At 39.8% G+C, this 14,851-nt stretch overlaps 1 protein-coding gene across 1 annotated transcript in view; it reads right to left on the bottom strand.

Moving 5' to 3' along the window:
- Polq (DNA polymerase theta) overlaps positions 1 to 14,851 on the bottom strand; it is an 86,272-nt gene that overhangs the window by 27,268 nt on the left and 44,153 nt on the right. Inside the window, exons 16-20 of the mRNA XM_021184708.3 lie at positions 11,787 to 14,800; positions 9,362 to 9,505; positions 7,753 to 7,949; positions 2,900 to 3,140; positions 596 to 789 (exon numbers count right to left, since the gene is read on the bottom strand). Of these exons, the coding sequence (XP_021040367.1) occupies positions 596 to 789; positions 2,900 to 3,140; positions 7,753 to 7,949; positions 9,362 to 9,505; positions 11,787 to 14,800 (3,790 nt within the window). The remainder of the gene's footprint in view (positions 1 to 595; positions 790 to 2,899; positions 3,141 to 7,752; positions 7,950 to 9,361; positions 9,506 to 11,786; positions 14,801 to 14,851) is intronic.

Here is a 14,851-nt window from a genome sequence, read left to right as displayed (position 1 = left end):
CTATGGTATTACTAAACGTTACATTACTGGGTTGCACATAGAAAACATCAAACAGTTGGTGCTCCCCAGGGTATGAACGCCCTCCTCACTCAAAGAAAAAGAGGAAATTCCAACTACCCTTTGCAGGGAAAAAATATGTTAAAAAGTGAAAATGGAAAGTATTAAAAATAAAACAAGAGTGACTCTGTCAAAACTTCAGTAAAGTTATAAAAATCTTAAATTATGGTTAAAAAAGAAATTTAACAAAAGTCCCAAAAGAAGGTAGAGCACAGAGGGTGAGTGCCTATGAAAGAAATGGCATCATGGAGCCACAGTAACTGTCATGAGCTGCCACCACCAACTACAGAGCAAGTGCTCCTCCTTGGATGCAGGCAGATCTCATGGAGCAACATCCAGGTCTCTTTTATGACTTTCCCATCTCAGAAGTACAGGTACAACTTGTTGCCTGGTACTATACCACTATGCCAAATGATTCTACTTAGTTGTTTCATTTTACTATGTGTTGTTGTTTAGAATTTGTACAGAGAGATAAGCTGTGACCCATGTTACTTAACTCCACAAGTTCCTCCCAGTGTCTCTATTTCCAGGATACTACCTGTGCGATGTCATCTGCACTTGTAAAGGAAAAGCTGTGGCCAGCTAGCTGATAGGCTTGAGTCTCAATGGCATCCAGCTTGGCTTGCATAATATGCTTCTGACTTTCACACTCCGCAGTACTAAAGCCAATTCCGTTTAGTTCTAGCAAGGCCAGGCAGTACTGAGAGGGCATCTCCACTTTGCAGAATATATCTGAAAAGAAAACGGAGTATGAAATGGTAAATCATCACCCAAGTCACCCAAGTCCTCGCTCGGCACTGAAGCTCAGGACAATCCCCAGCAGCTACCCAAGCTGTCACTCAAATCCAGTCTCCTGAACGGGTCCCCAAACCAACGAAAGGTGGCAAAGGGTAGGTCATTTAAGCACTAGATGCTATCTACTCCATCTGTGCAAGAGTAGAAAAGCTGGCAATCTTGTGAGCAGTCTGGACTAACAGACACTTCTTCTAAGAGTTAGAAAACATTCTATGCTCAAATCAATTAGAAGGCTATAACTAATGCACAAGAGGAAACAAGACTATTTTATCCACGTCAACTTAAGCATCTCTCCATGGGGAAAAGGCCAGCTGTCAGAATATACCTATCTAAAGAGCAGAAGAAAAGGAAATCTGCAGGTCAGTAAAATAACAAGCAGATCTTGAAAAAAAATCATTTCTTTTTCTTTTCAGATTTCATTTTTTATATATTTTTAATGATATGTATGTGTCTATGTGTGGGTATGTGTAGGTATGTACACATGACTGCATGTGTCCTCAGAGACCAGAAGAAAGTGTTGGATGTCCTAACGCTGGAGTTATAGGTTCTTGAGTTGCCTGATGTGGGTGCTGGGAATTGAACTCGGGTCCTCTACAAGAGCAGCAAGCACTCTTAACCTCAGAATCACCTCTCAAGCACCAAAATAATCATGCCTAAACAAATTTTAATACCTTCCCACACTGCCTCCAAAACCTTCCTATTTTTCAATGTGTGACAATTCTGTAGGTCCTATGACTGGGAAAGTCTTAGCATTATATAAAATACATTTGACACTCTCTATCACCCATTTTTTTAAAACTACATAGTAATAAGGCCTCAGCCTTCCAAGTATTTGGGATAACAGCAAGTACCTCCATGCCCAGCTTAAAATTCAAATAGTTAATGGATGCCTAAAACATTACCAATCAAGACTCTAGCATGATCTTCAGAGACAATAAGAATGACAGGTTTTCCAGGATATCCGAGGAGAGACAGGGCAGGAGCTGTGATTCAGTGTTATTGAGCACAAATGCAGGAGCACCCCTATAGCATGGGGGCCAGCCCCTTTCCTTGGTCAGCCTATAGTGGTTTAAAGAGGCTAAGAGGCTGAAACACAAAACCTCTTTCTACACAGAAGCTGCTGATGAAGATCACCTCAGAAGAGCATCCTCTGTGAACACACAAGTCAGTATGGACTTAAGTCTTTGTAATCCTGTCCTAGGAAGGCGAGGCGGCTTTGTGGTAAAGGTATAATAACCATAGCAACGAGTGTGATAACAAGCATTTACGGCATCTCATTGATCTTTACAGCAACTTCCTAAGAGGCAGACAAGACAACCTCCAGCAGCTTGGTGGAGGCCCCTGTCTGGGAAGGGAGGCAGCTCCAAGTCAAGGCTTAGATTCTCAGCACATTGCTCTGCTATCTGCTTAGCTCAGGGTAGAACTTCCTCGTGATGAAGACATCATTTTTCTCTTCATCATCTTTATTATATATCATTTATTACACGTCTCAAGTCAAGCAGTTTCTCCTGGGCCAGCAGACTTCTCAACAAATCCACAGTGTCTTGAGAGAAAAGGAGAATCTCATGACTTCCCTTTACTAAAGAAACTATTAATAGCTCTAAAAAAGGAAATGGTTTCACTTTTAAATTCTATGAAAGATCTCTTATATGAATAAAATCATTTGATAAAATTCAAATATATAACTGTCAACAACTGAATATGATGCTACTAATTCAAATCATTGTAATAAATAAGCCCAGAGGTCAGAAACATGGCTGAGTGAGCACCAGATGCATGCTTTTAACATGACCATGGCTGTTCTACTGATCAACAGCAGACTGAGGTCTTGTAGTAGAGGCCATGCAGTCTGCAAATCAAAAGTATTTACTACCTGACCTTTTACAGAAAACAACAACAACAACAAAAAGTTCTTGACATCCTCAGTAGATAATCCAAAGGATTTGCACAAGACCTGTAATTTACCCACTGTGACCACAAAGTAATTCACGGTATGTATGCACTATCCCTAGCCTATAACATAAAATGTCACACACTCTGCTCTTACCATGAAGGTTTTCCTTCTGCAACAAAGAGTTGAGTTGATTCATGGAGTTGAAGATGAGAACAGACTCCACAGATGCTCTGTACCTCCCAGAATGTTCAGTGTTCACATTTAGCCCCAGGCTCTGAATTCCTGGGCCTGTCTCCATTCCTTCTAGGAGTGCTAGCTCCTGGGGGAGAAAACTGGTCACTATGCTATGAAGAGTTGGCTCCTTAGAATCTGGGTCGAGAAGCCAGCATGCCACCTGAGTGAGACAGCAATCCAGAGGTTTTATATTAAAGGGGAGGCAGAGAGATCATCATAGGTTAATGCATTTTCAGTTAACATCAATGCAGTACTCTGGCTGGCCTCGTTCTGAAGCAGGCTGGAGAGTCAAGCACTACACAAAGGGAAGCATGTCTAGTACCTGGGAGGCTGAAGCAGGAAGGATACTGTGACTATGAAGCCAACCTGGGCTATATGGTGAGTTAGCACAGGTTACAGAGTAAAATCCTGTCTCCAAAAAAGTTTATAGGGGAATACCAAATAAAAAAATCTGACATAAAATTACCATTTCTTATTTGAAAATGACATTTTTATGAATATTTTATCTTCTTATATCCAAATACTATGGGTAATAAAACCAATAATAGAATATTCCAAGTAGTGTAAGGTTTAATGAGACATGCTATCTAAATGAAGACTGCTACTGTAAATGTAATGATAAACTCATATCACCCATATTCTTGTTTTGACTCCAGAACATCAAAATTAAAAGTTAACTTTTTAATCTAGTAAAGGTCTGTCTGCAATCTTTGTTCTCTCCATGGTAAAACAAAACCTTACAGAAGCTAAGATCCTTGGTGGAGATAACTTAGTGGCAGAGAATTTACAAAAACCCTGAATTCAGTTCCTACCACCCTATTTAAAAAGAAAAGTTCCTTGTCCATACCTACTAGGGATCCCACAGACCATCACACTGTGGCCCCCCTTTTCCCAAGCCTCCAACACCAACAAGTACTCTCTGAAAACATGCCAATCTCGCAGGACAGTAAAACAGGCCGCATATAGCCAACACACTCTCTGAAAACACAGAGAAGAGAAAACCCAAAGAACAAAACATCTACTCAACAAAGACAGACCCAGAAACCAGCACCTGATCTAAAATTACCATAAACTCAGATGCCTAGATGCCAGAATAAGAACACAATTACCAAGGTATTATATCTCCACTAGAGTCAAGCTATGCTACCACAGCAAACCCTGAATATTCTAAAGCACAAGAAAAATATCTTAAAACCATCTATATGAAGATGATAGAGGACCTTAAAGAGGAAATAAATCCCTAAAGAAAGCAAAGGAGAAAAGAAAAAAAAAAAAAAAAAAACAATTGAAGGAAAGGAATAAAAAAGTTCATGACCCAAAAATAGAAACAGAAGCACTGAAGAAAACACACACTGAGGGAATTCTGGAAATGGAAAATCTAGGAATGTTAACAGGAACTACAGAGGCAAGCTTCATCAACAGAATACAAGAGATGAAAGAGAGAATCTCAGGAAATGAAGACACAATAGAAGAAATGGATACATTGGTCAAAGAAAATGTTAAATCTAAGAAATTCCTGACATAAAGCATCCAGAAAATCTAGGACACTGAAAAGACCAAATCTAAAATAGGAATAGAAGAAGGAAAAGATTCCCAGCTCAAAGGTGCAGAAAATATTTTAAACAAAATCATAGAAGAAATTTTTCCTAACCTAAAAACAGAACATGCCTATAAAGGTACAAGAAGCTTACAGAACACCAACTAGATTATACAAAAAAAGAGAAAATACCCACCCCCCGCAAAATTATCAAAACACTAAAGAAAGACTTATTAAAAGTTGCAAGGGAAAAAAAAGCCCAAATAACATATAAAGGCAGGCCTATTCGAATTACACCTGACTTCTCAATGGAGATTCAGAAAGCCAGAGGGGCTTGAACAGATGTGCTGCAAACATTAACAGACAACAGATGTCAGCCCAGGCTACTATACCCAGCAAAACTTTCAATCACCATAGATGGAGAAAGTAATATATGACACATTAAAGTCAAATTTAAATAATAACTATTTACAAATCTAGTCCTACAGAGAAGGTAGTAGAATGAAAACTCCAGTCCAAGGAAATTAACCACACCCAAGAAAACACAGGAAATAATCTTACAACAGCAAAACCAAAACAAGGATAGGGTGTGCTTGAGTGTATATACGCACACACAGAAAAACCACCACCACCACCAAAAACAACAACAGCAGCAAAATAATAGGAATTAACAATCATTGATCACTGATATCTCTCAATATCAAAAGTCTCAATTTCCCAATAAGAGCTAGACTAATAGAATGGATAGGAAAACAGGATCCCTCCATCCTTCTGCTGGAGGATGTTAAAAAACGCACGTCAACATGAAGGACAGATATTATCTCAGGGTAAAGGGTTCAAAAAAGATATTCCAAGCAAATGGACCTAAGAAGCAAGCTGGTACAGCCATTTTAATAGCTAACAAAAGAGACTTCAAGCCAAAATTAATCAAAAGAGATGGGGAAGGACACTACATACTCATTAACGGAAAAAATCAACCAAGATGGCATTTTAAATCATAACATCTATGCCCTAAACACAAGGGCACACATTTTGTAAAAGAAACACTACTACAGCTTAAATCACATATTGACCCTTACATCCTAATGGTGGAAGTCTTCAATATCCCACTTTCATCAAAAGGCAGGTCATTCAGACAGAAACTAAACAGAGCAATACTGCAAATAACAAACATTATAAACCAAATGGACCTAAGAGATATTTACAGACAATTTCACCAAACAAAAAGAATATAGCTTCTCAGCACACCACATCACTTTCTCCAAAACTGACCATATACTCAGTCACAAAGCAAGTCTCCACAGACCCAAGAAAAGTGAAATCCTGTCAGACCACAATGGATTAAAGCTGCATTTCAATGACAGAAAGCTTACAAACTCATGGAAACTGAACAACTCTCTACTGAATGGGAAAAATGGATCAAGACAGAAATTAAGAATAAATAACTTTTAGAGTTGAATGAAAATGAATACATATCATACTCAGACTTGTAGGACACAATGAAAGCATTACTAAGAGAAAACTTCATAGTACTAAGTGCCTTCATAAAGAAATTAGGGAGATCTTAAACAAGCAACTTAACGGCACACCTGAAAACTCTAGAACAAAAGAACTAAGCATACCCAAGAGGAGTGAATGGCAGGAAATAATCAAACTGAGGGCTGAAATCAATAAAATAGAAACAAAAAGAACTACACAAAGAATCAATGAAATGAAGAGTTGGTTCTTTGAGAAAATCAACAAGATAGACAAACCCTTATCCAAACTAACTAAAAAGATGGAGAGAGAATATTCAAATTAACAAAATGAGAAATGAAACGGGGAACATAGCAACAGACATCAAGTAAACCCAAAAAATCATAAGGACATACTTTAAAAACATGTACTCTACCAAAATTAAAAAATTTAAAGTTTTTAATCATATTTTAATAGATTAAGAATAATTTTCTTGATAGTTACCACTTACCAAAATTAAACCAAGATTAGCTAAACAATTTAAATAGACCTATAACCCATGCCAAAATAGAAGCAGTCATTAAAAGTCTCCCAACTGAAAAAAGTCCAAGGCAAGATGGTTTTATCACAGAATCCTACTAACTTTCAAAGAAGAGTTAATCCCAATACTCCTCAAATTATTCCACAGAATTAACAGAAAGAACACTAACCAACTCATTTTACGAGGCCATAGTTACCCTGGTACCCAAACCACATAAAGTACTCAACAAAGAAAATTTCCCTCATGAACATAGATGCAAAAGTACTCAATAAAATACTTGGGAATGGAATAGAAAAACACATCAAAAAGAGCGTCCAAGATCAAGTAGGCTTCATCCCACAGATGCAGGGATGGTTACAACTGGTAAATGTAACCCACCAGGTAAATAAACTGAAAGAAAAAAATGCATGATCATCTCAGATGACTAAAAAGCCTCTGACAAAATCCAGCATCCTTCATGACAAAAGTTTTGGAGAGATTCTGGATGCAAGGGACATACCTAAACATAATAAAGGCAATTACAGCAGGTCAATAGCCAACCATCACATTAAATGGAGAAAAGTTCAAAGCTAAAATTCAAAAAGAAAAAAAGAATTCTATTATACTTGACTATTTTGCTAAAAATGTTAAAAATAGTATAATTTTCAATTCCACTCTGTATACTTCATACATCTCTTAGCAACACCTGGGAGAAATGGTGTATCTTTAAATAAATGTCTTGGTTAGGCATTCAAGTGTCAAATGTATACTCCAGTTAGATAAGCTATCCCCTCCTTGATAACTCAGTGTTACCAGAAAGGAGCATCACACTTCCCACTGCACAAGGCCCTTCTGAGGACCAGTGATGTGATTTGCCCCTAAGTCCCTAAGAGCACACTCCCTTAGTCAACAGATGCTCATGTACCTCTGTGTTCTGCCTCCATCTTCACATATCTGAAAACTCCTGCTCTCATATTCTTAAACTTAACAGTTTATATTTCACGTCTAATTTACCATGGTATAAAAATCCATAACACAAAAAAGTAAAGCTCTCTTTAATCTTTGAGGAATGACATTATCTTTAAAGTTTAGGATTTATGATATTGCTGCTTTTATCCACAGAAACTTTTGGTACACAATGATATATTCTGGGAGTATGAGATTCCTCAGCAGAGAGATCGCTGAGGCTAAGTACATGTAGATAGTAACTCCTAAGAGCTAACAATGTTGCAGTATATAACATCACATAGAAGATACAACCTTGGGGTCTTCATAACTGGGCTCCAGGGAGATGCCACATGACAGGAGGAGGACTTTATAGGTCTGGATGAAATCATAGGTGACAACAGACCGTTCTCGATCAGACTTCTTTTGCAAGCAGGCCTGAAGGCACTCCATCCTCTCCTTCACAGTTAGTGTTGCGTCCAGAGGTGGTGGGGCCAAACTGGGACTTATTTCTTGGAAGAAAAACAAAGTCTTAATGTAAAAATGACTAATTCACTTGAAACATCAATGTTTAGTGTTAAAGACTGAGAAAGATTCACAACCCTGAGGATCTGATTCCAAATAACTGCTTGTTCAGGTCATAGCAACAACCTAATATTTATAATATTCTATTTTATTATGTGGGTTAAAATTCTAAGTATCAAGACTTCTAACAATAATATCGTATTTTCAGAACAGAGTTAAAGATAGGTAGAAGCTTTACAAATTAAGTTTAAAGAGAGACATACAATGCTGTATCAAAAATAAAAGGAGTTCAACTAGCTACTCAGCCAACACAACACTCTACAAAGACCCCAGCCTGGGGTCTCATTCTCACTAAGGAACAGACACTACACATCATCCTCATTGACTGCTCCTGAGGAAGGAGCTACATAGTCAGACCCCAGTGTTTCTACATTATATCCTACCCTCCAAATTGAGGGTAGGAATTGAGGGGCTGTTACCCTGCAACAGCCCCTCAATTCAGAGACCATAGTTTCCTAGCTCAGCACTACTACCCTTGCATGAACAGGAAGAGAAAGCAGAGATTGCTGCAATCCTTTGTTCATGGCTTTCTGTAACAGGCAGTAGAGAGCAAAGGAAATGTTTCTAAAGGCTGTTATTCTGGTCTGTGGGCATGGCTCCACAGACGAACACCTGTCCTGCAGGTGTGGGGCTCTGGGTTGAGTCCCTAACAGCGCTGGAAAGAAGGAATATAAGGAGGGTGTAGGGGTCAGTGCACTGAAGCACCAAACTACACCACTCCACACGGACAGAAGGAAAGATTTACTGGAGATTCAAACTGCTGGGCTGGCTTCGAGGACAGAGAACAGCAAAAGAGTGGGGAAGCCTTGTCAGTTTTAAGGGGCTAGGTGGTGGGCAAGAGCAGCCTGGAACCAGCATGGGGACTCTGATCTACCACAGGCTTGTTTGAGTTAACAGAACAATAGATAACCATTAGACGTGAAATATAAAGATAACCATTACCAGAGGTAGCTGTCTGTGGGGGCCAAATAAAGGAAGTACTTGCTTTGTTATTTACAAACAGAAACCCAAGACTTCTGAGGAATTCTGAATTGGGGGTTTTGTTTACCCAGAATCCAGCCTGAGTGAACCCAGACTGTATTTAGGACATTGTCAATACCACTGCCATTTCTGGGGCCTTCTATAGACCTGACAAAGGAATAAGGGAGGGGGAAGATGGATCTATTCAAATTAATATGTGTGATTATTATATATATTAGCTATGCTCTAATAATTATTTTTAACTCTAAAAATAAAGCCTAGGCAATATCAGAAAATTATTCTCATAAATTTTTGTTTAATTTCTCCCTTAATAGATGTCATAGAGCATATTTGCCTTACTCTAACACCAACTACTTACCAGACTGCTTTTGTTCCTTCTGCAATGACAAATAATAGGCATCCTTTCCACCCCAGCACACTGCTAGTCCAACTACCACAGCACCGTCAGAGCCACGCACAGGGAACCCAGCATCTTCAACAGTGGCTTCCTGTGGCAAGCTAACTAAATAAATGAACAGGAAAACTGTCAAAACAACTTCTAATACTCAAGAATCAAGCAAACTATGAAAACTATGATACCCAAACCATCATGGTGGCACATACTTTATAATGTCAGCACTTGGGAAGCTGAGGCAAGATGATTATAAATTCAAGGCTAACCAGGGCTCTGTCCCCAAAGCATGTGAACAACAACGAACAGCCCACTTACTTGTCCTAGGTTTCTACTGTGCAATAAACACTGTGACTGAGAGTAGTTAGGGAGGAAAGGGTCTACTTCAGCTTTCTGCTTATGGTATATCATGAGGCAGGAACTAGAGAAGAGGTCATAGGGGAACACTAATTACTGGTTTGCTCCTCGAACCTCGCTCAGCCTGCTCTTATACCACTCAGAACCACCGGTCCAGAGGTGGGGCCCACAGCGGGCCGAGTGTTCCCACCTCAGTCATTAACCAAGAAAACGCCCTGCAGATTTACCTGGAGACAATCTGAGAGAGGATTTTCTCAACCCAGGTTCAGTTTCCCAGGTTAGCTTTTGTTGAGATGATAAGACTAGGTAGCACACTGTGTAGAATGGATAAATTCTAAAATGTCATTTGGGTGATCACTTTCAGGTGTGCATAAGCTCCTTCATGTTTGTTTGGTTTCTCTGTGTAGCCCTGGCTGTACTGGAACTTGCTCTGTAGACCAAGCTAGCCTCAAACTCACAGAGATCCATATGCCTCAGCCTCTGAGTGCTCGGGAATTAAAAGTGTGTGCTGCCACACCCAGCTTATGTGTATAAGCTCTTTTTACATTCCCCATCAGTAAGAGACCTGTCACAATGAAGACAATGAACTACAGCTTGCCTAAAACAGATCTATAATGGCTAAAGAGAAAGCAGTAGGTAAACAAAGATGTCTTCTAAGTTTCAATAACAAATAAAGACCATTTCACACACAAAATAAAACCTTTACAGCAAATTCACCAGTTCTTAACCAAAGGCACCAAGAGTTTTATTGTGAACAATCAAGTATAATTTTTATATCTACAGTCAATATTTTTTTCTAAATTAACATCTACTTAATTTTACAAAGGTCAAGAAACAATTTAATTGATCTTCACAAGACCAAGGGCCTCTCCTCCCACTGATGGCCAACTAGACCATCCTCTGATACATATGCAACTAGAGACACAGCTCTGGGGGGAGAGGGGGGGTACTGGTTAGTTCATATTGTTGTTCCTCCTATAGGGTTGCAGACCCCTTTAGCTCCTTGGGTACTTTCTCTAGCTCCTCCACTGGGGGCCCTGTGTTCCATGTATATTCCAGAATATTTTTCTGAAATATTACAGAGTATCTTTCAGAAAAAAAGAAACAATTTAATTTACAATTAAAATTTCAATACCTAAAAGATACTGGTACATAGGAAGACAATACATATTTGTTAAATTTAAATGAACTTTATAGGTCTCCATGAGAAGCCTGCCATTATGCTTGGTAAATTAGGAACAGGAACTGCTATACACTAAGAGCACAAAGAATCCGTCATCAACACACATGCTCCAAGAACTGAAGATGAGACAAATACTAGCAACTTACTAAACAGACACAGCAACAGAGATTTGTGATAGCCAATCAAACCTCATCTCCACAACAGGGTGACAAGTTGACTATAGCAGTTCCCCAGTCACAGGACAATGTTCATGGCATCATTTAACCAAAGTTTCAAAACTAGAAACCCAAATCTATAAGGATTTGGAACCATCATTTCAATATAGTCTGATTCATCAGAAAGGCTAATGCTCAGGATAAACCCTGGAAAGTTCGGCTAACACACTCTGTGAAAAAGAAATACAGTATTGTTCTGCTGCGTGCTTTTAGAGTGAAGTAAAGAGCAATTTGTGGTGCTAATGAATGATAAAATTCTAGTACCAATAATGTGAAAATATCCAAAACATATTATATATGCTACATAGACCTCGTATAATGGAGAGCAATTATTAGCAACTAGCTAGACACACATTTATTCATTTAAGAGATTCTTATTAAATGAATATACTTAATTTTTTGAATATAGTTATTTAATTGCATATATATCCCAATCCATCCATATAACTCCAAATTGCATTCATATATATATGTGTGTGTGTGTGTGTGTATGTGTGTATACACACATATATACATGTATGTATGTGTATGTATATATATATATGTGTGTGTGTATAGGTATACATACACGTATATGTATGTGTATATATATTCCAAGACCCCAGTACAGAAAAATTAAAGCTTAAAAAGTTCTCACCTTGCTTCAACTTTCCACCTATGGTAGCAGTTTTGGAAGACATTGAACTTGTCATCTTTTCACAAGCCAGAGAGATGGAAAAGCGCTTTTGGCATTGCCACTCTTTCACAAATGTCTGAAAGAGAATCTGGTCACTCGCTACATCAATTATGGCCAGACTCTCTGAGCTGCATGAGGCTTGAGTTAACAGCAATCCATCCTGAGACTGCAGAAAAAAACTTGTGTCTGCAACAGAACCATCATAGTCCTTGAGGCTGTCTCTAAGCTCTTGACTCAAATCCTGGTTTTGATTATCTGAAGGTGAGCCAAATAAACAACTTTTCCCTGGCTGTAAAGCACTGCTGGCTTTCTGACATTTTACAGATGTTCCGAGAATCTCTGGAAAGGCTACCTTAGAAGCAGAAGCAGGAATGGGTGTAGGAGGAATGAGGCCATTGTCATCAGCTGCAGCACTTTCTTTATGAGGCAAGGGAGATGAGGCTCCACCATGCCTGGCTTTGCTCTCTAGCCCTTCAGTCCTGTTTTTAACTTCATTACTGGGGAAAAGTGAAGTTCTCTGAACTGTCCCCAAATCTGAATTTATTTCCTGTCTTTCATGTGACTCTTTGCTATTTCCTTCAAAGGAAGACAAGTTTACATGTATCAACTTGGGCTTTTCATTTTCTAGGGGACTAGATACTTTATCTAAAATTCTTTGCAGTTCTGGACTTAAGTTAAATGATGCTCCAGACCAAGTGAATGAATTATCTTGATTTGTCTCTGTGAGTTTGGGCTTTGGGGACCCTTCATTTTCATCTCCTCTGACCACTTCTCCTTGGGGACACTCATTACCCAGCACTGCAGAATCACTGAGTTCTAATGTTTTAAGGGCTACTGAGTTACAGTTCTCTTGCACATGAAATCCAGCCATATTGTCTAAGGCTTCAATGACCTGAGCAGAGTCTATGTCGGAAAATGTAATAGATTCACCACTGAGACAAGCTCCTTGCTGCTGAGCACCCTGAGGCTCACTCACATTTGGTGTCATAACTGGGTCATCTTGTGGGTGTGGAGGATTGCTGAAATGGTTTGCTGTCATTTCAGAGAGGAGTGGCTGGTTTGACTTTATATCAGGTGACTGTCCTTGTCCTAAGCCATCTTCTCCAAAACTGTCAAATAGTATACTATCACTCATATTCAAACTGGTTTCAGGCAGACTTTCTTCCTCCACACCAGTAGGAGTTCTCATTTGAGGAGCCAGCGGTATGATTGGCTTCACTATTTCTTGTGTTTTAAACCCTTGAAGAAAACTGTTTAATTGCGAATCAGTAACAGAATGCTCATTCCCTTTAAAGCAAGTGCCATTTTCCCCCTGAGGTACTGGAGTATGGAAGATGAGGCTGACTGGAGCTCCTCTATTGATGTTCTTTTCGGTGTTTGCTTTCACAGACTCGACCTTCTTACTGTCCACATGGTCTGTGTTGGCTGCTCCTGGGACATGCTGGTCACCTGGAGTGCTGTGACGCTTGTTCTGCCAGGTGGAGCCCTCTTCCATTATCACTACTGCTTTTGCTCCTTGCGTGGTATTTTCAGTTGCCATCTGTTCAATTATTTCCTCTGACTGAGTATCCAAGTATAAGCTATCTCCGAAGTCACAGAAGGCTGGGTTAGAAGCATGACTATGTTCAATTCTATTTGCTGCATGAGCACCTGTTTTTCCTTGTACTCCAGAAGAATTTAGAAGAATTTCACACTGGCCTCCTGCTTGACCAAGTTTTCCAGTTGACTGAGGTGCCTCAGTTCTGCCTGTGTTACTTCCCAATGCCTGACGACAAGGATTTGAGTCATGGTCTTTTCTATTAAGCTTCATACGTTCACATTTGATGGGTGCAGCATCATTTGAGTCTCTGGCCACATAACTACTACCAGCTTGTTCCTCTGTTACTGTCTTCTGTCTGGTGCAAGTGTTTGTGTGTTTCTCACTGTGGAATTCCAGGCACTGGCTGACTGGGTAGGTGTCTTGGAGCTGGCTTTCTGCACCATTCTCCGTGAGCACCTCATTTCCCTTTTCTGTCTCCTGAGCCGCCAGTCCTCTTCTGTCTCTAGCAGCAGCAGGGGACTGAGCAATCACATTTTCCTTCTGAGATCTGGCAACAGGATGTCCCACAGCAGCATTGCTCTCTGTGGTTCTCCTTAAGCAAGCCTGCTTCCTTTGTAAAGGGAGTGAGGGCTTCTTGCATTTTTCTTTGGCACAAGAAGATAGATTTTTTGCAAATAGCCCTGGACTTCTAAATTCTGCATTCTGCTCCTCTAAGGACTTCTGTGAGTCTTCACATAGAGTAGATGCACACATAGTCTGTCCCTGTAAATCATCTCTATGCATCCCAGAGTCACGCATAGGACTACTGCCCCAAGATTTTTTCTGATACTTTCTGTCTCTCCCAGATGGTAAAGTGTTGTTCGCTTGCTCTGAACTAAAACTCAAAGCAGTTTTTCTTGTTTTCTCCAATGAGAAAGTTTGAAGAACTTCCTTAGTGCTTGGCTTTCCTTCTTTCAGAGACTTTCGAAGCATTTCTTTGTTGATACCTAAAGAAGTCCGTTTTCTTGCTGCACAAATGGAGGGTGTCTGGAGCTCGAGATTGCCCTGGAACTTACAGAGAGAGTCTGCATGCTCTCTGCAATCATCTATGCCTCGCTCTGCATCTGGGGACTGCTTGTCATTAGACCCACTTGCTCTAATGCTATTTCTGCCCTTTGATGCTAACCTTTTATGAGAACTCTTAGTCTGGGATTTGAACGTGTGTTCCTTTACTTCTGACGCGCTGGTCCGTGAGTGTGTGCTAGAACTCAAGGGTGAATGCGGATCCCACTGTACTCCCATTTCAATTAAGTCCTGCTGCAGAATCATTTTAGCTTCTTCCACTATTAAGGCTGCTGCTTCCCTTGCAGATAAGCCCTTGCCAGTCACCCAAATAGTTCTCATACTCCGCCGTTCTTCAGCTGCTTCCTCTTCTTCATCCACTGCCTTCCGGGCACTATTCAAGGGCAGGAGAAAAAGAAAATTAATGCTTTTCCTTCACTCACAC

Source organism: Mus caroli, unplaced genomic scaffold (genome assembly GCF_978045245.1).
Source record: "Mus caroli unplaced genomic scaffold, Mus_caroli_1 scaffold_17, whole genome shotgun sequence".
Classification (NCBI taxonomy): domain Eukaryota; kingdom Metazoa; phylum Chordata; class Mammalia; order Rodentia; family Muridae; genus Mus; species Mus caroli.
Note: the sequence above shows the minus strand (reverse complement) of the source record. Positions and strands in the feature narration are given on the sequence as shown.